The 27593-nt window shown below is 42.3% G+C and overlaps 1 protein-coding gene across 41 annotated transcripts in view; it reads right to left on the reverse strand.

Annotated features, from left to right (window-relative positions):
* Positions 1 to 27593, reverse strand: part of mapta (microtubule-associated protein tau a) — a 53237-nt gene that overhangs the window by 10023 nt on the left and 15621 nt on the right. For 4 of the 41 annotated variants that reach the window (XM_033611378.2, XM_078163549.1, XM_078163557.1 and 1 more), the window contains exons 2-15: positions 27013 to 27178; positions 18806 to 18877; positions 18049 to 18123; positions 15825 to 15851; positions 11279 to 11313; positions 9775 to 9915; positions 9369 to 9432; positions 9209 to 9247; positions 8747 to 8997; positions 7555 to 7647; positions 5296 to 5388; positions 3333 to 3425; positions 1680 to 1761; positions 1331 to 1437 (exon numbers count right to left, since the gene is read on the reverse strand). In XM_033611378.2, coding sequence (XP_033467269.1) covers positions 1331 to 1437; positions 1680 to 1761; positions 3333 to 3425; positions 5296 to 5388; positions 7555 to 7647; positions 8747 to 8997; positions 9209 to 9247; positions 9369 to 9432; positions 9775 to 9915; positions 11279 to 11313; positions 15825 to 15851; positions 18049 to 18123; positions 18806 to 18877; positions 27013 to 27160 — 1320 coding nt within the window. In that variant the 5' untranslated portion in view covers positions 27161 to 27178. Of the gene's footprint in view, positions 1 to 1330; positions 1438 to 1679; positions 1762 to 3332; positions 3426 to 5295; positions 5389 to 7554; positions 7648 to 8746; positions 8998 to 9208; positions 9248 to 9368; positions 9433 to 9774; positions 9916 to 11278; positions 11314 to 15824; positions 15852 to 18048; positions 18124 to 18805; positions 18878 to 27012; positions 27179 to 27269; positions 27291 to 27312; positions 27439 to 27593 lie in introns of those variants that run through there. The other 37 variants (XM_078163582.1, XM_078163576.1, XM_078163573.1 and 34 more) reach the window with 30 other exon arrangements.

Raw genomic sequence — 27593 nt, forward strand, 5'->3', positions numbered from 1 at the left:
CCACAACAAATCAGCTGATTCTATTTCCTGCATTTCTATGAATTAATATCAGTCTTAAGCAATGAATAGAATCTTTCACCTTATTCAATATTTTGCACGCTGCATTCTCTTCGTTTTAAAAACCTCACAGCTGTCTTCATTTATAAACAGATATATTTTTCATATTTTAATTGCAAATTTTTACTTTACATTTATAATTCTTAACTTGACGCACTTCATTAAATTTAGCACAGTGTTAGTTCAGACAGGAAACAATGTCAGGCTCAGCTCACATCCCAGCTACATCAGCTGATCTTCAACTGATGGATCAGCTGATTGATGAAGGGAGTCAGCTGATAGATCACATGATTCCTTTCTATGCAATCAACTGACAAATCTCATTCAGGGCGCCCTGTTTAAACTGCTCTGGCCTGCCTAATGTTGCTGCTTCCTCTGCAAGCTGCTCTGCAACCTGCCTCCACCCCAGCTCCTCCTTTTCATGCTGTGTCTGACTCATCAATGTCATTTCTGTTTGTCACTGATGCTGCTCTGTTCTGATCCTGGGGGCCTTTGCTGCTGCTCTCTCTGCCTTAGGCTTTCCATGTAGGCGCATGGAAGGGCAGAGAGGCCCCAGAACAGAGCCATATCACCAAATATAATACTGCAAATGGAAATAAAGTTTTCTTTGACTAAAGCGTCCCTGACTGAACTTCTTTTATCTTACTATGTTTATTTACACCGTTACACACCAAAATACAAAAGAAAATTCTTTGTATGTGAACAACTTCTTGGCAATAAAGCTGATCCTGACTCCATCTTGCTTTGCTAACAATGCTAATCTAACTATAAATGTTAGAAAAGCTGTATAAATACCACACATTTAGTTTCCTTGATACAACCCTGATATCATTTCATAGTATTTTATTTTGTATTATAGTAAATAATCACTACAGAGGTGACTGTCCTGTGATGTCTTATCTTTGACATTGATTTCTGTTGAATCTATAAAAAATATTAAGTGTAACCAAAAAGACAGATTTTCTTCATGGAAAAACTTTCAGAGGATGTGCATGTGCTCATTTCAGCACTGAGCACTCTTCCTTAAGCTGCACACAACCTCCAAAACAGGCCAGACTGTATATCTAAATGATCTGCTGCTCGTGCTGTGTTTCAGCTACTGCAACTTTTTGTAAAGACGAGCAAACTCTGCAGCTTTTCAGATAAAAGCTTTGGCCATGAAAACAGTAAAACTGGCAGGATATGATCAAATGAAAAAGGGCAACAGTGACACACTAACAATCAAAACTCAATCTTGTGTTTTCAACATGGAGTTTGGTTGTGAGGCTTTTACCTTTCTCTGTCCACCTCCGGGGACGTGGCCGATGTTGTCAAGAGAGCCGATCTTAGACTGAACTTTGAACTCAAGCTTCTCGTTTTTGATCTCGATATTTCCACCGCCTGATGAAAACAGGATATACAGCACCATCTTTAATAGGTTAAAGAAATACACAGAAACGTGTAAAAGTTTCAACATGTCGATTATGTGTTTGTTCTTTTTTGTTAAATCAATAAAGAGAGAGATGACTTGAGAAGACAATATAAACAAACATTAAGAGGCTTATACAGTAAAAAGCTTAAGGTCAGTGGTGGGAGACATCCTTTTTATTTGGTTTTGCAGGACATCACAAACACAGACGTACCTGGCTTATGACGAATGTTGTCTTTCGATCCACATTTCGACTGAACGTTGGTTAGATCGATCTTTTTGTGCACAATCTGAACCTGTGAAGGAAACAAAACAGAGAGCAGAGACACACAGCTTTAATTTAACAGTAACACACGTCAGCGTAAACTCAGACTGCATGCAACTACAGAGAAACGACACTAGAGACTTTGCCTGTTAGTCTTCTACAAGGAAGGAAACATAGTTTAATAAAACACTACATGACACGCATGAAGACAAACTGAGTTAGATATTAAAGAATCTGTGACTGTTCTTTATAAAAGAAATGATCCAGTCCATACTCTGCATTCTTTAGCTGCTCGTGTTGACGTAGATAAGACGCCATATTTCTCATCACAGTGTCTCATCTCTCCTGTCATGGCCGATTGTGTGGTAACACAAAGCGCTCAGTCTCTGAGCTGAGGTCATCTCAGTGCTCGTCACAGCAGGCACAGTTTGGACACAGACTCTTTGTTACTGAGCAGAATCTCCCTCTGCTTTATGACACCATTAATGTCCTTCACCACGAGGGAATTAAAGATTTCTTTTAATGCATTTTCTTATCAGATCTTGGGACCTGAGGCACGGACGAGTTGGAGTCAAAACTGGAACACAGACAGGATTCATGCATCTTTGTTTTAGGGGCCAGTTTGGGTGCTAAAACTTTCTGATCACAGTCAAACTGACAAGCACAGATTCAACAGAGTTATCAGGCGTACAGAAGACCATGAGCATTGCATAACGCTGTTAGCACTGTTAGCACCACGAGCACCAAACCAGTCAAAAGACTCCAGTTTATAGACACAAATTAAACAGTCAGTACAGACAAAGAGAAACTACTGTGGAGCAAACAGCTCTGCAGCTTCTCTCACTTCTCTTAAATCAAGGTTGAAGACGTATCTGTTGCTGCTGCCTTTTATTACATCACATATTTACTCATGTCTTGCACTGTCATTTGTGTTATTCAAATACTTTTATTGATTTTAACCGCACTGCAACTTAATTCTTGTATTTTTATCTTTGCACCTCTTGCTTTTGCTATTTTTAATAGTGATTTTTTCAAGTAAAGGTCCTGCACTGACAGTATTACTTAAGTAAAAAATTTTAAAAAAGCAGACGTATTTAAGGGGAAACTCTAATTAATGTAGCGAGCAAAAAGTACAATATTTAAATTTAATAAAATACAGAAAAGTAAGTTAAATGTGTATTTAAAGTACTGGAGTGACTGGTCACGTTGCAGCGCTGCTCTGTGGTTTGGTGCTGCTCTGTGGTTTGGTGCTGCTCTGTGGTTTGGTGCTGCTCTGTGGTTTGGTGCTGCTCTGTGGTTTGATGTTGCTCTGTGGTTTGGTGCTGCTCTGTGGTTTGATGTTGCTCTGTGGTTTGATGCTGCTCTGGTCGTCAGTATGAAATGCTCAGGCCTGTGTATTAATGATAAACCTGTTAATAGGAGGTGTTAACAGTGCTGGAGTATCGAGGTCAGAAGGGTTGAACACACACAGGAGGTTTTTCGTGCACGCTGACATCCTGCTGCTTTGTGAGGATGCATTCAGGAGAAGCAACAAGAAGGAGGGTTTTTGGCAACAGCTGCATACCTGCAGCTTGCCACGGGCCAAATCCCTTATCTACTCACATTGCCACCACCGGGTACATGTTTTATATTATCTTTGGAGCCACATCGGGACTGCACATTGCTTAAGTCCAGCTTCTTATCAAGAATTTGTACCTGGAAAGTTGATATAAAAGACGGTTATCCTGGAGGAAGCATCAGCAGCAGAGCTGCGAGTGAGGACCAGTGCTGGAGAGGAAATTAGATGGTGCAGGGACCAGTTAGAGGCTCGGGGGAGCGAGGCCTAACAGGGAACGTGACTGATTAAAGAGGACGGGGAGGGACTTGTGTGATGATCTTAACTGCAGAGATACTCAAGACTCTCCAGATGAGGAGATTCCTCCTCACTTCACCACCTGCGGGTCCATGTTTGACACTGTCTTCAGACTGCACAGCACTATAATCCCCCGTCAGGTCAAGTGTTTCAGAGGTTTTTAAACTGTGAGCTGTGACAGGTCACGCTCTGATGACACTTTAAACCCGTTAGCTCCAGATTAGTGTCAGAAGTTTCAACACAGACACATAATACACACATTTTTAGATTCAGCATGACTTGCACTTTTTTAAGGACATTATTATCTTCAGTGTCAATCATGACTACACATCCATAAATCAGCTTAGAAATGATTAAAAACACACTCGTTATAACTGCAGAACCTGCCTGAGAATCATCATCATTTTAGGTTTTCTTCAGTATCAGACTAGCCGGGTGATAGTTACCTGTACGTTCATGAGTGCACTGCACACAGGAGCTGCTAATAGCTGATTCTGCATACATCAATAATGCCAATTTGCAAAACTCTCACTCATCTCTGGGTCATAGCTCAATCAGATCTGAACACACAGATTTAATACATATATTTTTAGACTCAAACTTTCTGAGGACATCGTTGTTGTTTTCGATGTCTGTCAGTAAAAAATGTCCATAAATCTGTTTAGAAAAAGACAGTCCTTAACTGCACAACATTTTTATGTTTTCTTTGCCACCAAAGTAATCCAGTAACTGTTGTCTGTGCATCCATTAGCACGCTGCAAACAGGAGCTGCTAACAGCCACATCAGCACACTTTCAATAGTGTCAATTTGCAAAACTCTATCTCCTACGCTGAGTCATAACTCCATCAAATCTGAGCACAGACATGACACATACATTTTTAGTTTCAACGTGAGTCACACTTCCTGAGAACATCATTTGTCTCCGGCGTCCAACATGAACAAACGTCCATGAATCAGCTTCGAAAAAAGGACAATCCTGAACTGCAGAACTTCATCATCATGTTTTTAGGTTTTCTTCAGCTCCAACGAATTCCAGTAACAGTTGTCTGGACATGTGCGAGTAGACTACAAACAGGAGCTGCTACGAGCTAATTCAGCACGCTTTTATTGACGTCACTTTGCCGAGATGTCAACAAATTAATGCTAAAGAGACGAGGTTAGATATTTGTGTTGAAACACACAGCCACAGTGTCAGAGTTTAAAAACCCCAGAAGTATTTACACCTGGAGGAATTAAAGCCCACTCTCCATTTGAGGGTTGGTTTTGATGATCATAACTGCAGAGACACTCAAAGCTGGTGTTGAGTTCATCCCTTAAGTTACTCACATTGCCGCCACCAGGTACATGTTTCACATTGTCTTTGGAGCCACACTTAGACTGGACATTACTATAGTCCACCTTCAGGTCAAGGATTTTAACCTGGAAATGTGCAGAGGTAAGGGGAGGAGACCGTTACGCTGTGACACTACTGTAATTACAGGAAGCCTTCTGTTAATAAGAAAAATTAGCGTTGAAGAGATGATTGCACCAAAAATGAAGTAGCTTTACTGTATTTATAAAAAGATACAGTTCACTATCTGAAGAGGACTGACATGATGCATTGTTGAATTGTGAACTTTCCTCTACTTGTGTCAGAGGCATCATTTACGTGAGCTCAGAAGGAAATACAAATTAGGAAAATGACATCAGAAGTCAAACACAAGACTCCTCACCTTGCCTCCACCAGGCGTGTGCTTTATGTTGTCTTTAGATCCACAACGAGCTTGGACGTTGGCCAAGTCCAGCTTCTTATCGAGGATTTGGACCTGCAAAGTGCGGGAAGACAAATAAAACTCCTGATCAGAACAGCCTCAGCAGGAAGGGATCAGACCCAGAGGAGGAAATAAGATATTAGAGGGATGAAGACTCAAGACATATTAGGATTCATTTCATTAAAGATGACATCCATAACTTTTTATGTTTGTGTTATTGCTGTTTCAGCTGTTACTGCTGCGGATATTAGTGCATAAAAATATAAATACTGTGCAAAATGTGACACTTCAGGTGCACAGCTCTGCTTTAAGATGTTACTGAGACCCAACAAGCTGTGTTTTAAATCAGAGGAATACTGGAATCTCCAAACTGGTTTTCTGTCCTTCATCACACACAAATGACCAAATGAGTCATATAATAACTGATAAAATGTTAGACGCAGTGGGCTTTTGGTTAAAGCTGAGGTAGGCAGTTTAATTATGGCATCACTGGGCAGAAATCCCATTATAAACTTTGTGCATGTTGTAATTCATGTAGTCTGAGAGAAAACTTCTGCACTTCCTCTCGGCTAGACGGCAGATTTTGGCCAATCACAGGTCACTTTACAGAGAGGGGGCATTCCTATTGGCTGTGCTACAAATGCACACGCACATGCTCGTCCCTTCGGTGAAAGCCTGATGCAATGGTGTATAATCTTGCAGAGAAAGTTGCTATTCCAGCATTTGCAACAATTGCCTACACTCCTCTTGGAGTTAGCTGCTAACAGATACTTCGGTGGCACGCATAACACACCACCAAACGTCACACCAGTCCTGTCCTGCCAGCCGTCCACTTTACACAGATGTCAATCTGGCGCTGTTTCTATCTCTGATATTAAAGGTTAGACAACTCTGTCCCCCTTATTCTGCGATCATACCTTTAATACAGAACTGCGAGGTGCAAAATGTCCACCTTGAACAGGCTGTGTGAAAGGGTTGGACGATAAATTAAGTAAAACACGTGTCAATATCAGTTTTTTGGAGATGGAGAATCAGTGCGTCCTCCACCCCACTCCCAGCTGCTGCAGACCACCTCGCCAGGAGGACAGCAGGCAGCAGTTTGAGAGATGGACCTTAGGTTGGCGGCTGTAGTGGTTTGAACTGGGGCAGTGCAACCCCCCCAGCAACGGGTCTAACCTGTGTAACGGCAGCAACAGAAAGTTTGCTGATCCCACGTGGAGTTGGGGTTGTGTAATTCTGGCTAAAGCCTCGAGTGACATTGTGTTCTCTGTCTCACTCACCGCTGCTACAGAGAGATGGACCCCAAGCCAGCAGCCACAGCAACCCAAATCAAGCCAGCGCAAACCCCAGCTGCTGTGAGCCAGACCACTTTGAGTCCCTGCTGGATCAGCAGACTTTCTGTTGCTGCTGTTACACAGGTTAGACTCGGTACTGGGGGCTTGCGCTGACCCGGATCAAGCCACTACAGTCGTCAACCTCAGGTCCATCTCCCAAGTTGGTGAAGACTCTGAGTCATCCAAGTCATGGTAATCTTGGCCGTTGGCATCACATGTGAGACGCTGACCCACCGGCCATCATGTGTGTCTGAAGGTCAGAGCTCTGACCCCAACAACTCTGTAAGGGTTCACACCCACACAGAGTTTAAAGCCTGTGACTGAAGAAGCCTCTTGGATGAGAGGTGAAACGTCTTCAAGAAACTTAAGCAAGTCTAGTTGCCTACGATACAGCACTTAAGATTGTTGCACTCAAGTTGCTGCTTGCTCTCCTCGAGGCAAAGAAGCACGTAGTGGCGGGCAGTGAGGCGGAGGGACGGTGGCTAATGTTAGCTAGCTAATTCATTTGTGCTTTGATAAACAGAGAGGAAGAGCAGGGCAAGGAGGGGCTGAGCACATGGAGACACTGGGTTACTGTATGAAGTGTGCGTATGGCTGTGGTCATCTGGTGGGAGGGGCTTAGGACAGAGAGGGAGGAGCTGCAGGAGGAGGGCGTGTTTTCAAATTCTGCTGTTTAATTCCAGATTGCTGCCTACCCCAGCTTTAAATGCACCGGAGCTTTCAGTAAACTAAGAGCTAGGCCATCTTCTTTTCATGGTTTATAAAAATGGAGAGCAAAAATAAAAAGAGCACTTTCTTTTTTGTTTTTACCAAACGTTGGTTCTGATGATCATAACTGCAGAGATACTCAAGAGTCTGGTGTTGAGTTCATCCCTCAGTTACTCACATTGCCGCCACCAGGTACATGTTTCACATTGTCTTTGGAGCCACACTTAGACTGGACATTACTATAGTCCACCTTCTGATCAAGGATTTGTACCTGAAAAAATGAAAACGTCAGCTTTTAGATTTCTGAGTGGAGACGATGGTTTGACACATGAGTTGTGAAGCCTGAGAGAAAATGGAGGCTACTGATTCAGAGACAGCTGTTAGCTCGTGTTGTGTAACATGCAGGTCAAGGTGATATCATGTCAGAGAAGAAGAGAGGGGGCCACTACAAACTGTTCCTCTCATTTCCTGTCGGACCAAACACAGAAATCGCTGTATTCAGTGATGAATATTTGTCTCTGTTTTCATCTCTTCTTCTCTTTAATCTATCTGACATTTAAACGTCAGGAACATAAAAACTCTTTAAGTTAAATGATCTGATTTTGGTCCATAAATATCACAAGATTTCTCTCAATTTCAGCAGTAAGACATCAAACACGTGACTGCAGCCTCCACAGAATTAGAACAAAGACTTGGCAGAGATTTTAATGCAAAAATGGACCACACACACACACACACACACACACACACACTGGCACACACACACTTAAAGCACACTGTCCTATCTATCAGACAGCACTTGAAACATCAGAAGGCAGATTGGAGTTTGATTGGCTGATTCAAATATCAGTGGGTGGAGCCAATTTTGAAACCTTTAATTGACGAAGCAGATCCAGAGTCAAAAGTAAAGAGGTCACGTGTCACTATGGATGGCGTCACGTACACACACAGCATGATGCACATGCAACACACATTCCTGCTGCCAGCTTCATGCTATTCTGGTGTCCCACATGTAATGTAGTATGATCAACATCAACTTTTATATCACGGTGTACCTTGAGTCTGGAATATGGCTGCAACCATAGCGCAGTGCTTTCAACTGTTGTGCAGAAGAAGTGCAGCCCTAGTTGTATTAATGTCATGTGTCTTTTATCAGGTAACGTCAAACACTGTGAGCTGTCTGATGATAAGTGAGAGGTGATGTTGAGTGTCAGTAGACGTCTGGATCTGCCCGTCAATGTTCAGTCTTTCTACTAAGATTCTTTCTGCCTCTGAAGCTGGAACTAAACCTCCACCCTGCAGACTACAGCCGAGGCTCGGCCTTCATGCAGTATGAGGTGCACCAACAGCTGGAGTCCCAGTCAGGTTACCTTTCCACCTCCCGGCTGGTGTTTGATGTTGTCTGTGGAGCCGATCTTGGACCTGACGTGCTTCAGGTCCGGCATGGGCGCCGCAGCAGCCAGGGGGGCCGGCGAGCGGGTCTTCAGCGAGCCCGGGGATTTGGGTGTAGAACGCACCACCGCGACCTTCTTCACTTTGCTGGCCTCGGCCGCCGCCTTCGCAGACAGCGCTTGGCTAGCGGGAGATTTTGGAGTGCCAGGGCTGCTCTGTCCACTCTTATCTTAAGCAATCAGAGAAGTGACGGGTCAGAGGTTTTAGACACGTCAAACAGTGAAAGGAAAATAATAAATGAAAATAAAAGACTAGGAGCTCTGGTGACTAGGAGCTGACCAAGTTTGATCCAGGACTGGATCAGACTGTGGCGTGGTGGCCATGCGAGGCTACAAGTGACCTCTAATGATTTGTGCGTTTCTTTTTTTCCTTTGTTTTACCTTTGTCATTTTTTGGAGTGGGCGGTTTCTTGGCACTAGCTGCATCACAAAAAATATGACACATCATAAGTGATCCTTAAATTGTTCTCCTTATAAAAAACACAGAAATGAAAATAATTCAAATTAAATGAAGAATAAATGTTGCGTTTCGGTTGCGTACCTGGTTGAGCTGCAGTTCTGGCAGTTTTGGCTGCTGGAGTTTGAGACTTGGCACCAGCTCCACTCTGGAAATCAACCAAACAGACGAAATGGTATTTAGTTTTTTGCAGAGACTTTTAAACCAGAAAGCTTCTTTTATTCAAGTGCGAGTGATCAGATCACGTGTGGAGACAGTAATCACACAAATGTTGCTCTGATCTGGTCGAGCAAATGAGTGATTAACTGTAATGAGTGATGAATGGATGAAACTTTGCTTCATGTTTATTGTGACAAACAAAAGAAGAAATCAGCGCAGGTTTGGATGCATCATTATTTCCTTCACCTCTCAGACAGACAGGACAACTGAGCATCCATCGATCCTCTTTCAGAACCTGAACTCAGGTCTGAGCTCTCAGGTCTGTACTTACTCCGGGCAGCCTGGGCCCCGTGCTGCCGGTTTTTATGGGGATGGCGCTGGGGCCGTTTCGGGAGGAAGCGTGTGTTTTGTTGCCCTTGGTGACTACAGATGGTCTTTTAAGGGATGAGGTTGGTTCGGTGGCAGTTTGAATCTTTTTCATGAGGAGGGAAAAAATGAATGAAAAAGGAAAAGTTCTAATGAAAACGAACATAAAACAGAAAAATGATTGAACAAATGAAAAATGATGGAAAAGAATGAATGTGAACATTAAAGGCTTAGTCTGGTTTACTACAACTTGGGTCTTAGTTTTATAGTCTTGGTAGACTTTTTGTACCACTTTGGAGCTCAGCAACACCACAAACACAATGTCTGACGGGAAAAGAAACACACAACAAATGCTCCAACTGGTGCAACTGAGCATTTTAACATCTTTTAGTTCATTGTTTTGGTTTTCTGGTCCAGAGCTTTACTGTTATGCTTCACTCTCAGCGCTCTCATGGCGTCATTTTATGGAGAAAAAGCTCTAAAAAGCCACTGTACACTACCTACTGGGTGGGAAACAGCAGACAGAAACAGACAAAGAGACTTGCTGGTGTGCACAGTAGAGCATTTAACAGCTAAAGAGACAGATATTTCCCTCAGGAGCAGGCGGAGACCAAAAACAGAACTAAAACAGAGTCAATATTGGTCTTACATTCATCAGGTGGACGCAAACACAAAGACTAATGAATCATCATGTTGCTCTTTAACTCCTGGATGTGTAAATAAACAACTGTTTGCTAAAGAGTTCAACAAAACAACTGAAGAGCCCAAAAGTGGCGGCACAGTGGTGCAGTGGTTAGCATTGTCGCCTCACAGCCAGAGGGTTCCAGGGTCGAACCCAGGGTGGAGGAGCCCTTCTGTGCAGAGTTTGCATGTTCTCCCTGTGTCAGCGTGGGTTTCCTCCAGGTGCTCCGACATGTTCTCCCTGTGTCACGTGCAGCGTCATCAACAGCCCCTCCCGTTGCAGAAGGCCGCCTTGTTCTGTTTAAACCAAAAAGGTTCCACCAATATGTCTACCCTACGAGGTGGAAAATCGGGCACCTTGATCAACTCGGCAACCCGGCTCTGTGTGTCTAAACGGCCCAACATTCGCTGAGAATCTGGCAGTGTAAAAGGAGCTAACGTCTCAAACTACGAGCAGTCGACCAATCAGAGATCAGTTTAACCAGATTATCTGAGGCAAACAGTGAAAATGAGGAAATATTCTTCACTGCACAGCAAAACGTGTGTGTACAAACTACAGAAAGCTTTGTTGGCCTTCATTTTCTCTTCTAAAAATGATTTTCTAACCTGGAGGTTTTAATACAGCCCCTGACTCAATGTGTCTCGCTGCAGTGTCGTCACGTCTCCAGATCAATGGAGCAATAACTGATAGAAAAGATGGACAAAGCTACAAAAACATGCTCCAAGTTGTAATAAACCAGAATTATGCCTTTAATAAAAGAAACGGTGATAATGCTCCTGGTACGTACCTTATCTGCAGAGCCATTATCCATCTTTGCTTGAGCTGCAGACACAAGAGAGAAGCAGATTATGAGATTTTAAATTTGATATTTCTCTTTTTTTTTCTTTATTTCCACCCAGGTGAAATAAATGATTTTGCTACCAAGTGTGTGCCTGAACACATTCACATGGCAAAGAAATGAAACCAAATCAAATGTTGGTGTTATGCAGCATGCATCGTGACACAAAGTGCTCGTGGAAACCAAAAAGTGGATTTTTTTTTTTCAGGGGGCCGCATAACCAGCAGAGTGAGCAGAGATGGAGACATGAAAGAAAAAGTGGGGAGGGAGGACAACAAGCTTCTCCTCGGGTCAAAGTTAACGTCCAATAGAGAAAAAAGTCGGAGGGAGAGTGCAGCATGACAAACAGTAGAAGCTGCGCTGTAAAAGAAACAAGTGGAAGGAGTTAAAACTGAAGAGGACTCTGAAGTTTGGTGAACATGACAGCAAACAGACCTTTGAAAACGGGGACTGGCACCAAAGACTTTCTGGCTGCGGAGCTTTGGGGGGGAGTTTTCTGGAGCTCGGCGGTACCGGTGGTCTGAACCACACTCATGCTCCTCATGTCTGAGTCATTAGAAATGTCAGGCTTTGAATGGTCGGCCCTGTGTAACGATGAGTCACTGCTGCTGTTTTCAGCTGCCGTGTCAGTTGGCATTTTAGTTAAAAGGCTCTCGTTCTCGGAAACGTTCCTGCTGCTGTGAGGATCTTCTGAATGAGAGTCAAAGCGTGACAGACTTTGGGTGTGTTGTGTTTCTGGGATGATTTTGGACTTTAGAGCGCCTCCATCTTGTTCAGAGATGAGCTCCTCTACTTGAGTGAAGCTTCTGTCTCCGATGGATGTCAGGTCTTCCAACGCCGCGCTGCGAACTAAAGACACCCCGGACAGATTGCTTATTTCAGTCAGGCACTCTGAGGCATCCAGGCTGATGGCCCTCTGAGAATCCCCGGCTCCGGTCCGCTCAGGGCTCCTCCCGCCGGCCGGTACATCCCGTCTTATCTCCGCCCCGCAGCCGAGGTCTTCAGAGGCCCATAAAGAGTCACTTAGCCTCTTCCCACACTCCTCCACCGCCTCATTTCCTGTGTCCGGGGAGCAGGAAGCTCCCATGAAGTCACTGCCCTCCCCAGCGGCTCCGTCTACAGCAGGATTTGACCCGTCGCCCGCAAACGCAAACTCACTGCAGACTCCAGTACCAGGCTTTTCTAATTTGTTTGGAAAGCAGATTAATGGTGACATTCACAGCACTTGTTTTCCATCTCCCCATTGAAACAAAAAAATAATCAAAGAAGAGAAAAGAACTGGACAAAGAAATGACGTCCGTGAGGAAAATAAAACACACGATTTGAACTAACCAGAAATACTGAGTGAGCTATAAAAGGTGGAGATGCAAGACATGATCAGTGGTGCTTCACATGAAAATAAAATGAGATGGAAATGGACAGTAATGCATCACACTGGGTGACAGACGACAGATGATGCATTCCAGTGAACACAATAAACAACCGACCACTAAGATATTCAGTTTCATCGTAAAGAATAAAAAAGTGATTAAAATAAGAAACAAGTGTTTCCTCCTCTCCTGTCTGACAGTAACATAATGCACCCCCCAAATAACCTCAACTTTAAGCTCTGTTTCTGCAGCTGTAAAAAGTGCATGTTTACAGTATAAAGTCTGGAGTGTCACGCCACAACAATGTTTAATCTATACAGTGTAAAGTAAAAAAATACTTCATGTGTTTTTCATTTTAATGATGTATTAATGAACTCAGAGTAAAAAATATATAAAATATATCATCAGATTTGCAAATGAATAATTATATGTCCTCATCACTACATTTACGTCACAGTTTCTACCTCATCATCGCTTTAGTTTAAAGACTTGTAGGCAAAATGAAGTCCCACCCACAGAGCACCATCAGGAGCTCTGATTGGGCAGACTCCTGCCAACACACACCAGCTGACCAATTAAAGCTCCAGGTGCCAACTCTTAGTTCAAGCGATCGTGAAATGTTAAATGTAAATGACACACATGTTCATAATATTGATGATAATTGACTAACAATATTTTTCTATTAAATAAATATAAGTAAGATACCTATTTTTTAATTTAAAGGAACACGTCACCCCTGAAATGATTCTTTTTTTAAATGAATCATTCACCCTGTGTTACATTGAATCTGTAAAGAAAACACTGTTTTTATCACACATCTCCTCGTGGACAAAGAATCCAAAAACGAAGAAAAAAATTCTTGATGAATTGAAGTCATAGGGGTCCACGTTTAACAAAAGCAAAACTACATCAAAACATCTGTTTACAAACTCTCACTCAACTCCTGCAGAATAATCCAGCTCAGTACTTCCCGAACATGACAGGGAACTGAACAAAAAGTGACACTTATCCATGCTCTCTTCAAAGCCAGACTCCATTTACAAATACAGTAATTGTACCTCCCTGAATGTGGAAGCTGCTGATCTACCGCTGCCGTCATCAGTTAGTCGTTTGCATCATCGTGGGACTTTGGTGAATCTTAACGAACTACTTTGAGGCACTAAAGTCACAAAATAACACAAACAAGCAAACTAATGTGAGCAGCAGCAGATCAGCAGCTCCTGTGTTTAGCAGGGTAAAACTGCTGGTTTTATCAGTGGTGTCTGGTTTTGAAGAGAGCATTGATAAGTTTCACTTTTAGTTCAGTTTCCCGTCATGTTCGGGAAGTCCTGAGCATACGACTGGATAAATGAGACTTAGATTAGTTTGGTGTTTGTTAAACGTAGACCCCATCACCTCAATTCATTCTTTCCATTTTTGAATTCTTCGTTCACTGTGCGGGCATGTGAGGAAAAACTTCTTTGCAAGTTCAATGTAACGTGAGGTTTTAATGGTCATTTTTTATTCAGACTTTTAAAGCTACATTATTTGATTTTCGTTATACTTATTTGATACAAAAATATTGTTATTTAATTACCATCAATCCCAGTTCGAATCCAGGGTGGGGGGCCTTTGCTGCAGAGTTTGCATGATCTCCCCCTTGTTTTCTCCAGCGTCCTCCCACAGTCCAAAGACATGCAGGTTAACTGGTGACTGCGAATGTGAGTGTGAATGGTTGTCTGTCTCTGTAGCCCTTTTTAAACAGGAGTTGTGCAAATCTGCAGGAAAGCCCAATCAGTGTTTTTTCAGCATTGGCAGTATAAAAACAAAATCGGGGAGTGCAGCAAAATGCCGCCTACCTACTTTTGTTTATACAGAATGTGCCTTTTTCGGGGCAATGGGGGGCGTGAGCAAGTAACAAAACGTGTAGCTCAGCGTGTGACGTAAACAGTGACGTGGGAGGGAAGCCGCGGCTGGTCAGTCCTTCGGCGATTCTCTCGTAAGTCGGCCCGTTCTTCACCGTCCCCGTCATCTGACGGTTAATGGCCTCTTCGTTTGCGAGGACAAGGAGGGCGCGCAATTCCTTGTCTCCCCAGTTGCTCATCTTTACAGTGTCTGTCAGGTTTGTGTTTCCCTCTTGCTACTAGCTGCTCGCTAATTCCTGCTATCAGCTGTTTCCTGTTTATCCACCGCCAGTGGCTCGCACGTGCGGCGTCATCAGCAGCTCCTCCCACAAGTCATCAACAGCCCCTCCTGTTGTGGAAGGGTGTCTCGGTCTGTTTAAACTAAAAGGGTTCCGCCAATATGTCTACCCTACGAGGCGGAAAATTGGGCACCTCGGATCAACTCGCCAATCCGGCTCTGTGTGTCTAAACGCTCGCAGCTTGCCGGCAAAACGGCCCAACATTCGCCGACAATCTGGCAGCGTAAAAGGAGCTTCTGTGTCAGCCCTGTGATAGTCTGGTGACCTGTCCAGGGTGAACCCAATGTCAGCTGGGATAGGCTCCACCCCCCCGCGACCCCCAACAAGATAAGCAGTTACAGAAAATGAATGAATGAATATCATTTACATTTAACATTTCATGATCACTTAAACTACAAGTCGGCACCAGGCGCTTTAATTGGTCAGCTGGTGTGTGTTTGCAGGAGTCTGGCCAATCGGAGCTCCTGATTCTGCTCTGTGGGCAGGACTTCATTTTTCTTACACGTCTTAAAAGTAAAGCGATCATGAGATAGAAACTGTAACGTAACTGGAACTGTGCAGCGTAAAGGCATTCGAGAGAAGTTTTCTTCACAAATTCAACATGACACAGAGTGAATAACTGATACATAAAGGATCATTTAGGAGGTGAAGTGCTCCTTTAAAGACTGAATTACGAAAAGGAATTATTAATTGGCAAATTCAATTATCTTTACATTTTGTTTATTAATACATCCTTTAACTGCGCATGTGATTCTAAAAGACTGAATTTATTTATTTTAATTAAACCCTGTTAAAGTCTATAATTATTCACATATACACTGTGAAAACAGATTGCAGAGATCATCTTGTCGTCCACCTGGGGCTCTAAGTGTATTCATATCTATATCTGCTGCAGTAAATAAATACAGCCTAAGTGCGATCGATAGAAGATAAAACCGCCTACCTGTTGGAGCGGCTCCTCCTGCTGCTGCTGATTCAACATGGTGAGACAAACGGAAAAAGACATTAGTAATGAGTTTCTGTCTGTCATGACTGATTAATACGCTCACTCACTGCAGAGAAATCAATACACAGCCCACGTACAGCATGTCTTCAGTTAATGCAGGAAGCCCAAAGCAGATAACTGTTAAATATATATCACTCACAAACAGATTAATATGCAAACGATCAGCTTCCACAGTTTTTTTGTCTCTGAGAGTCTGACATGGTGCAGCTGTACCACACCTAAGCTGCTACTTCAGCTGTTTTTAACATTATTCTGGCGTTCCCCACGACCAGGAGCGCTGCATCTGTTTAACAGATCGCAGGAGCCTTAAATCTGCCTGCGGCTTGGCACATTCCCTTCATTCTGAAACAGCCAGGATGTAACCATCTTTTTATTTTAAAAAAAGGAACATGTTTGAGTCTGTTTATGATCATGGAAGCAGCAGAGTATCAAACATCAGAGCATGCATGGAAAACAAAGAAAGAAGCCAAAGAATAAACCCCGAGAAAAAAAACACTCTTTCCCAATAATGATGCTGAAAGAAAAAGACAGTAAGCTTCATCTCAAAATCAGGACAAACATGAGAGCAGCTTTGTCGCAGAAACCAAAAGGAATATTTCAACATTTATTTGCAATCTTGCAACATCAGAGGAGAAGATGGACACCACTCTGATATCTATATGTTTAATATGAAGCTACAGTCAGCAGCTGGTTAGCTTAGCTTAGCACAAAGACTGGAAACAGAGGGAAACAGCTAGCCTGGCTAAAGCACCTGTTATATGTTGTTTGTTCAATCCACACAAAAACTGAAGTGTAGGAAACAACAAGGTTTAGTTTTACAGAGGAGTTATTTGTCAGACTATTTTTTGATCACCTGGCAACCTCAAGATGACGACAGGGAAATCAGGAAGTTGCTGCAAGAAATGATCTGGTAAATAACCCTCCGAAAATTCACAAATTCAAGTTTTTACACTTCTGTGTTTGTGTAATAACAATCACAATCACAGTCACAATAAATTTCAATTAATAGCCCGGACTATTATTTCCTTAAATCACTAAACTCACCAGGCCTATGTTCTGGGACAGGCTTCTAACTCCTTTCACACGAAACTGTTGCTCAGCAAAGATCAGGAAATGCAATCAAATTGTTTATTTAAAGCAGTGTGAATATTACGTCATCAGCATATCGACAATATTCACAACTTGGATTAATATTTATGAAAAACCCTTTTGCTTCTTTTGATCTGAGGACCCTTATGGACTAAAGGAATGGACACGTAATTTGAGGCAGCAGTCAAAATATTACTGTATTTCCTATCTGATCTATTTTTGAACATTTTCAATAAACAGATTGTGGACAACAAAAGATCTCTACACTCAAGATTAGTGTCAACAATTCAGTATCTGATGTCTCTCCTTCTGTTCCTGAGATACGATGTTAAGTAATGTCCAGAAAAGTGTTTTATGCAGAATTATGATGTCACAGTGATGGTGACCTTTGACCTTTTGGATATAAAACGTCATCACTTGATTATTTTATCCTGTTTGACATTTGTGTGAAGTTTTGTCATAATCAGTGTCTGAATTCTTGAGATCCAAGTGGATGTTTATGTGGAACTTGTGGAAATTCCCTCGAGGCATTCTTGAGATATTGCATCTACGAGAATAAGACGGATGCAACGTCACGCTGACCTTTGACCTTTGAACATCAAAATCTAATCAGTTCATCGTTGGGTACAAGAAAATGTTTGTGACAAATTTGAAGAAACTCTTCTTGAGACATCAGATTCATTAGAATGGGACAAACGGACGGACGGATGGACAGTCTGAAAACATAATGCAGCCGGCCATGTTTATCGCCTGCGCGGAGGCATAGAAATGATTTGATTTATTGAGAACATAATCAGTAGTTGCAGCCCTGCTCATATGGGCTGCCCAGTGAGCTTTAAGTCCTGCTTCGTGGATTGCTCCCTCTGCTCAGACCCAGGCTAACTGTTCCCCTGTTTCCAGTCTTTATGCTAAGCTAAGCTAACCAGCTGCTAGCTGTAGCTCTGTAGATCTCAGAGGGGTGTCAATCTTCTCGTCTAACTCTCAGCATCAAAGGAAATTTGTATAATTCCCAAAACGTCAAACTAGGAAAACAAGTGAAAGCAGAAGCAGCTGAAAAGACCCCAGGAGTTACCAAGCTGCCCCTCGTCTTCACACAAGAGCTCAGACACTTCAGCTCCAGCAGCGCCGTCCTCTGCAGACGTCTCTGCTGCAGGATAAATGGATGTCAGTCAGTCAGTCAGACAAACAGCAGCCCTAAACCTCAGCCTAATCTGACAGACTGTCCTCAGGTTTGCTGAAGCTAAATCTGCTCTGAGACGACATCCTGACCTCGTGTTGTGGTATTTCTCATGTTTTAACAGATCAAGGAGCTGTTCGCAACCTGATGACCCTCCTTTCCACTACGCTTCGGACTCACTGTCACTCTCAGTCTTTATGATCAAAGCGTGACTCGACCCGGCCTGGACTGGAGCTACTGTGACTAATTCTTACAAGCACAGAGAGACACTAGTTTCCATACTGGTCAGGTGAAGCAGTGACTGTTCAGTGTGTAACAGGCTCTTACTGCACTGTGTTTGCAGTGACAACACAGGCACCAGCAGGCTGCACATATCAGGAAAAGCAGGTTTAAAGCATTCATTAGCAAACAGAAGCAAATTCAAACCAAGACAAGCTGAAAGTAACAAAACGGTAGAAGTGAGGTGGAAGAAAATCAGCAAAGTAAGATGAACGTTTCTTCGATTATGTCTCTGAAACAAAAACAAAGTTATTTGCAAAAGAGGAGAAATTAAGAGCAGATAAACTGAAACATGCTAAATGAGGGTTAGCCTGGGTTCATGAAGTCTTTGGTGTTTTAAGCGTCGTGACTTGAGGAGTGCAGGAGAGCGTACCAGGTTTCACCGCGTCCTCACAGAGTTCAGACACAGGTTTCACCCCGTTTTCACTGAGCGCTGCGTCATCATCTGTGAACCAAAGGTAAACTGGAGGTCAAGACGGAGCTTCACTGTGACAGCAGCTGACATTTCTGTGAAACAGTCTTAAAATCAAACGTTCATATGAACTGTGAGGCAGAATTAAAAAGGTTAAAAGTGTTTGTGCAGCTCTGTGTCAGGAAATAAGACAAGAACAAACCATTAAAACCTATTAAGAAAAAAAAGGCATTAGAACAAACTAAATCTGATACCACCTTTAACCAAATGCTTTCATATTAAATAATGTGATGACATGTTGGCAAAGAATCGTGTTTTTAGATAATAAACATGATCGACACTCAGAGGATTCCCATCAGCACATAAAGATCTAAATATCAAAGCAAGACAATCACAATATTTCAGCTATTACACAACATTACAACGTTAGAAATCCTGACATCAGTAACAACATTATTAATGATGGAGCAGCTAAATCAGCAGACAGTCTTTACAGACTCGTCTTTGCCAATTTTCAGCCAGTCTGTGTCATCGCAGTGTGAGCAGATGTACAGTGTCTGGGCTTCCCCCTGTACCGTGGTGATTGGAGTAATTTTGTAAGACCCTTGTGAGGACTTCAAGACTGCACTGAAGGTACAGTATGTAGACAGAACATCTTTTAAGGTCTGGGTTGTGTATTTGAACCTTTATTATTTCTATAATGAGACCGTCTTTCTCAAAATGTCCACTGAGACCGAAGAGATGAGTCTAATTTAATGATACAACATAATATGATACGATACGATGTGATGAGATACAACACCATACGATACGAAACAATGAGATATGATACAGTACAATACTATACAATGCGATACGATACTATACGGTACAGTATACTTTGTTGTCCCCGTAGGGAAACTCGTCTTGGGCTCAGGAGCTGCACAAGTGTTGCTGCCTACGATAATAGTCCAGAGGAAATGAAGCATACGCCATACTAAACACATACTACTACTGCAGTTGGTTCAGATCGAGGTCAGAACATGATCTGCACCAGAATTCGTTTGTTACCAGACTGAGACCACCTCTTCAAGAAGGTCTCGGTCTGGTTGTTCTGGTGCGCACCTGAGTGTGATTGCTGTGTCACACCTGCCCAAACGAACCGCACAGAGGGGGCAAACGAACTTGAGTTTGATTTAACCAAACCAAACAGGGCAGGTGTGAAAGCAACCTAAATTTGGGCATTCAGTATCGTTAGCGTAGAGAATGTGTGAAGAGTCAGTCATATTAAATCTTCATACTGATATAGAGAGCTGAAGTTAAACCAGAACTTCTGTTTCAGAAGTCAGAAAACCTCATTCAAAATCCCACTGACACATTTACCTACACTAATAACAAAAACTAGTCCATACCCACTGAGTACAGCATACCATACCATGACTTAGTCATACCAAACATTAGAAACAACACCAACATTGGTCCACAGGGGGAGCCACAGCGATCGGTCGCATTTTAGCCATTTTGAAGCATTTTTCTGTTGTTATAGCGCCACCCAGTTGCCAATTAGAGTTAAATTTCTCCAGTCACCTTGAGGCGTCCTGTTCTACATATCTACCAAGTTTAGTAAAAATCCATATGGCGGTTAGGCCTAGATAAGAAATGAGCTCTCTAGCGCCCCCATTTTGTTTGATGGGGTCAATAATGGAGGGGTCCCTCAGATTATGTGTGGTCATATGCCTACAAAGTTGCGTGGTGATGGGTGAAACCCTTGAGATGTTATACACCTTTATGTGATGAGCCACGCCCTCCGCAATATTCATTGCCTTATAGAAGCTCAGTTTTACTAAGTTTTCCAACTTTTGCCAAGAGGGAACTTTAGATATTGGTCCCTAGATTATGTTCACCCAGTTTCATGCAGATCGCTCAAACTTCCTAGGAAGAGATCCATTTGAAGTGTTTTTCAAAACATTCAAAATGGCAGAAAATCTATATAAGCGGAAGTTATGGGTTCTTGTGGCAAATGTGTTCCTCATGAGGAGAGGCATCTCTGTGCAAAGTTTCATGTCTCTACGACATACGGGGCATGAGATATGCCCATTCAAAGTTTGACATTTCAATGGGTTGCTATAGCGCCCCCCTTTGGCCAATTGATGTAATATTGCTTCATTGGCTGCGTATGTTTGGATGAGGATGTTTTTTGTGGGGCAACAAGCTAATGTTGCTTAGTCAACACTTGCTGTGGAACTGAAAACAATGATCAGTTATCACAAGTTCTACCTCCACAGTTTTTTGTAAACAGCTTTCACCGTTAAGGCGGTCTGACTTACAGGATGTAGACGTGCGTATAAGCTCACCATCGGCTGCTGATCTCAAACACAATTCTTCTTCTCTTCTGCTATCTGTGTGTTGCCATTTTTTAAACCCCCATCGATGAGATAAACTGGTCTCATACAGCCCGGCCTGTCTCCATAGTCTCCTTGGAAGGACACATCCTACCAAGGAAGGATCCTTGACTTTGAGAAACACCATCTCTCTTTCTAGCTGCTAAACACTTGCACCAACACCACGTTCAGCAGCTAGTCTCTAACTGTGTGTGTTTGCTGCTGAGCAGGTGGCGTGCAGCAGCTTTTTGGGGCGTCTTGTCTTGAAACGACACTATAAGAGCGCTAAGAGTGAATCAGGACATTAAGTTGTGGACTGGACACATAAACAATGAGCTGAAACTCAACATGAAGCTCCATAAAGACGAAAAGCTGCAGATTCAGCTGATCATGTTCTGTAGGTTCATCCCTACAAGTGACACCTTATATACATCATCATATTGTTATTTTACAGATGTTGACTGTAGCGTAACGCTGTCTCTGGGGAACGCCTCATTACTCTTAAAGTTACAAATCCAGTTGTAAGTCATGAAGCTCTCACTCATCACTGGACGCTTTATTCCAGGGCTGGTCGGCCATCTTTGACCTTTGGTAGGCTCAGTCACTGGTGTTTGTCCATTCATAAAGCCACACTGAGTAAACTCTCTTTGTGCATTAGTGCTTTATTGAACAGAGATGTGACTGTAGCTACAGTCTGAGATCTCAACACAGTTGGAGCTGGGAAGGAAAGCTTTTATACGCTCTGCTCCTCTCACTTGGTCTCTGCCTGGTTTTAAAGCTCTCCTAAGTACAAGGATGAATGAGTCGGTTGGTTCTTGTCATTGTGCGAAGGTGTTGTAATATTTCTACATGTTACTGAATATCTTTTATTGTGTTGTTGTTTGGCTGTAACTTTCTGCGTGCTGCTGTCTGGGCCAGGTCTCCCTGGTCACAGAGATGGCTGATCTCAGCTGGTTAAATATGGGTTAAATTATAATTTTTTATTAGATATTTTTTGGGGCTTTTTAGCCTTTAATGTATAGGACAGACAAGCGTGAAGGGGGGAGAGAGAGAGAGGGAGCGACACGCAGCAAAGGGCCACGGGCCGGAGTCGAACCTGGGCCGCTACGGCAACAGCCCTGCACATGTGGCGCCCGCTCCACCACCAAGCCACCGACGCCCCGAAATTATAGTTTTAAAAAAGTCAATTCCTGTTTAATTTATGGAAGAAATTACATTTTTTAAACGCAAACTCACATACTTCACTGCTCTACATTTCCTCTAAACTAACCACACGGCTAACGTTACACTACCAACACTACACTGTCCAGCTACTCAAAGAGATGAAGGAGATACTCACTCTGTGTTTCCCCGTTGATAAATGTGCGGTTTACCTCTGCGGACGCACCTGACTGTGTGTGCGGCTGCTTCCTGTTTCTACGTGAGATGATGAGAAGTGGAAACGGGGAGAACGACTGCACTAGCGAGGGCTGTAAACTGGGGAACGCTAGGCTACGTACTAATTGGCCATACGGTTGATGAGAGGGGGTGAGAGGGGAGAAACTGAAGCTGATTATTAGCTCCAACAATCTGTCTGGACTCTTTATTATTTATTTTTAGAAACTCTGCAACTGACAAACAAGACATTTATGGTCACATGACTTAATAACCCTTTCAGTCTGTGCTGCATTAAAGGCCTGATTGTTTGTGATGTGAATTGGGGGTTTACAGTGACACAGGATGGAGACAGCAGCTCGTTCTGACCCAGATGCCTGGATTACAGAGCGCAGTGCAGCTGCAGTCGGGCACTCAGGGCCAGTCAAGCATGTCTTGTATCCATTATGTAAAAGCAGGATTAAAACAAGGCACAGTTGAAGCTGCGCGGCTCGGCCTTCGATTCTGTGCAGACCACAGAGACTTTAAGGAAACTGATACAAATCTTTATAATTCACTTCTCTGAGATAAATTTAAGACCATGTTCTGGGATTAAAGCGCTGACATGAAGCCACAGTGACTGAGCTCAACTTTAACGTCTGGGCCTCAGAGTTTATCAGCTGGGTCACATGACTAGAAACATGAACCTATCAGCAGACAGAACACACACTATAATGTAGTTATGAGGACACTTTGAAGTATTTAGGAATGAGTAATGTTTAATTATAGCTCCTCAGCTTAAGACACATTTCATTTTTTTTCACAATTATGACTTACTTTTACAATTACATGAATCTAATTAACACTTAAAACTTGGAGAACTCAGTGTCTTCGTTTAAAACACTCCTCAAAACATATTTTTACAGGAAGGCTTTTTTACACTAAATCTGTAATTTATTTTTATCAGTTTTATTATTTATTTATTTCTACTCCACACTCTGATTTATCTGGTCTCAGCCTATGTTAAATGTTTTAATTGCTGTTTTTATCTTGATGGTATATACTATTTTATTTGTCTCATAAAGCAATTTGTAACTGTGTTGCTACACAAATAAAGTTTATTATTATTATTTATTACAAGACTAATTTATGGTCCATTTGTTAAGGTTGATGGATAATAGGGGTGTTAAAATAAAGTGTTACTATCAAATAATATATAATAATATATTTGCTCATAATAAAATCAGGTGCGATCCTCAGCCAAATATCATGTTATTATTCTAAAGAAAAAATGTTAATCAAATCAGTCAGTGTGTGTCCAGTCACAGTGAAGTGGAGCTGCAGTCCCAGCTGGACGAGGACATGTAACTGGCCTACTGTCCTTGTCCCAGTATGCAAGCACGGGAGGGGAATCCATTTATTGAGCCAAGTATGTGCGACTCCTCTACGATAGGTGGAGATATGCCCCCTTTCAGCTTGTTAGTATTGGACCTTTTTCCTGTTGACCTATTACGTCACAGACCAAACAATGGACAAACAAGCTAGCTACGGTTAGCTAGCAGCTAACTGCTACCATGGTGGACAACTTTACAGCTCTGTACATTTGGTCCGTCCAAAAAGTCACAGCTCTGGATGTAGATTTCTCCATGTTGTTACCGGCTTCTTCTTCTCTTACACATTTAATGCTATTGGACTTCCGGGTCAAAGCCCGGGGCGGAAACTGTGGAGCATGCTCAGAGCGCCTCGGCCAGTTTGGGTCTGATTGACTGTATACATGCAGGAGTCACATGATCTGGGTGTGTTAGTCCCACTGTGACACATTCACTGCAGGAACATTTCACTCACACTGACATGTTTACAGGGATTTTAAAAGACTGGTTTTAGTCGAACTAACACAATAAATTATTATTTCTCTGATGTCATGTAAACGTACTGAGTGATTTTTATAGTTTTTGTTCCACATATTTCAATCCTCCAATGTCTTCTCTTAATTCACTTATTTCACTTAGTTCCCCGCAGTTTGCATACAGAATTCTCTTATTTCTGTCATTATTTCAGAGAGACCCAAGATGGCCCCGTAGCTTCAGGTTGATTTTCCTCATGTGGACCGTTTGCACAGCCTGTTTCTGTCTTTCTTTCATGCTTGTGACATTTTTCATTTCTTTTTCCTCCCAGAGAGAAATAAAGGCTTTAAGCTGCTCACATGCTCCTTTGTTAAATTGATTTTAAAATTCTTTCAAAATCTTTAGATTGTTTGCACCGTGTTTAGACAGCACCAATGCTGAGAGCCATCTTGTTTCCTTGCTAAGAAACAACCATGTCTGGTGGCTAAAACAGCCGCTGGAAGACACAGCGATGACTTCCTGAAACACAGCTGGTGTTGCTGTTTGTTGGTCTTGAACAGTGGTGTGTAGCTCGGCTGGCGTCTCCATAGAAGACATTTTTTTAATTATTATTATTTTGTTTATTTCAAATTTGTATAAATTTCAATATTGTGACAAATATCTATTGAAAATTATCCTTATATTTCATGCCAATAATACAAATCAATGCCAGCTTAAATCTTTACTGCGCAGGATTTACGTTACTGTTTGTGAACTTGCTCACCAGCAAAAGTGAAAGTAAAAGTCAATGTCACTCTTGTTTTGTATTTCACCTCATTACATGTGCCTTTTTGTCTCTTGGATGCCTGCTGCATACAGTTTGGCATCTGGTTCCTACCCTTTTATAAAGCCCAGACCTCACCTGAGCACGGTGGAGGTGCACACCTATAAACGTCCCTAACACAGGAAATAAGAAGAAAATCCAGGCCCTGCAGATAAATACATACACCACACACTTCAGGTGGGTCATAAGTGACGATTGAGAGAGCAAGTTAATATCTAATGATCTACTGTTGGTCATGTTTGCATGGTATGATTATTTAACCTTTGTGAACTTTTTGACTATTGTTTGGTCATTTGAGTTGTTTTAACAAATGCAAATCAGTAGTATATGACACAAACTGGCATGTAAAGGGTTAATATTTGATTCAATCATGATTTGAAAAACATTTTAATAAAAAGAATGAAACAAAAACCCTGGAGGAACTGATCAAAAAAGTCATAATGGGTGGCATTACGTATTTTTGTCATAGGAGGAATTTCAAAGACTTTAAAATCTGACATTGCACTCAAAATAAATAAACAAATAAATAAGATGCACCAAAATCAGTGTTGTGGGTTATGATTGAGCTTTGTCAGACTGGGATAACAATAATAGAATAAACGCATGACCTGTTATTTTCTTCAAAAAACTTGATATGTTTTGTTTTAAACAAATGTGAATCAGTGGTATATGACACCAACTGGCATGTAAAGGGTTAATATTTGATTAAAAAAATACTAAAAGCATTCTAATAAAAATAATGAAATGACAAACCCTGGAAGAATTAATCAGAAATTTAAAATATGACATATGATCCTTTGACACAAAGGTGAACATGTTTATTTTCATGGGCTCTCAGTATCCATTCTAAACTTCCCTCTAAGCAATTGAAATATTAACTTGTTTTCTCTTGGACGTGATTTCTTGGATATTAAATGCATTTGTGTTGCAGCTGCACATAGATCAACAATATTAAAGCGTATTATTGTCACCCTGTGGAGCTGTGCTCCTCAGGCTGGAGAGAAAACTGTGAACAATCTGTTGTAACCTTGGAAACTGTCGACAGTTTGTCGGCTGGAAACTCAAATATTATTCATACGAAATTAATGTTGTGTATTTTTAACAGTTGACTGATGAGACGCTGGTTTTATTTGGTAAACTCCTGTTTTAGATCCTGTCAGGACATCAGAGCTGAGCCATGATGTAATGATAAGAAGATAACACCAGTGATGTCATTAGGATTATGTCATAGAGTTCAGGCTGACAACAACACTGCGAGAAACAACCGAGGCTCCCGCAAAAAACAAAACGTGACGTCATCCATCAAGGTGCAGTGTCGGCCAATCAAATGTGTTCAAACGATTTAAGGTAGATTACTTTGTAATATGAACGCCGTATTTCTGCTGTTCACCTCTTACTGCTGCAGTTCTGCGTCTGCTAAACCTGCAGACTCGTGATTCTGTTCCTCAAACTGGAATTCCTGAATAATATTCCATCATCAGTTATTCACTTATTCTGTATCACATGTGTGTGTTATCACAAATTTGTTGATTGCATCAACTGAGGAAGCATCTGTGTGTCCACCACGCTGGTGTGTCTGCATTTTGGCTGTATTTTTGCAGTCTGAGGATCCTCCTGAGGAGCTCCCCCTGAGATTTCTTCCATTTCTTCCCAGTTAAAGGCTTATTTGGGGAGTTTTTCCTTATCTGAGTTGACACAGTGAGGACAGAGGGTGCCACGTGCTGTACAGACTGTGAAGCCTTGTTATTGTGTGCTATATAAATAAAACTGTCTTGACTCATGTCTGACCTTTCATTTTGGCGTCTCCGGGGCTTCTGTGTCCCATCTGGACTCCGTTCTCCTGGTGGTGCTGGTCGTTGATGGTCATGTTGGCTAAGGAGGAGCTCATGGTGTCTCCAGAGCTGTAGCTGTTGGAGGTGTTGTTCACGTAGTCCATTGCCAGTCGCAGGTCAGGCTGCAGAGGAGCAACAAAAAAAGGTCAGGGCAGAGTTAGTCCAGGATGTGTCAAATGACAGATAACAGGTTGTACATGCAGAGCAGCTGACCAGGATGAACACCTGGTTTTAAGGATTAAATATGATGGCGCACTTCATGGACACTTTGTCTTCCGGCGTGCAGAGCCCAGTCCGTCACCACCAGATGTAAACAGACACTGAGTCAGTGAAAACCAGTTATTTATACGTCCTGACGTGGGGTCGGCGCTTCATGTTACAGCCTGACTGACAAAAATAGTCCCTGCTGCCCATGTGCACGCCGTCCTCACTGTCATTAGCTGAACTTCCTAAACAACCACCTCTGAACAAGTGTGTTTCATGTAACCGCCACATTTCAACACTATTATCACCATCATTAACACGCTGATACTCAGA

This window comes from Epinephelus lanceolatus, chromosome 21 (assembly GCF_041903045.1).
Source record: "Epinephelus lanceolatus isolate andai-2023 chromosome 21, ASM4190304v1, whole genome shotgun sequence".
Classification (NCBI taxonomy): Eukaryota; Metazoa; Chordata; class Actinopteri; order Perciformes; family Serranidae; genus Epinephelus; species Epinephelus lanceolatus.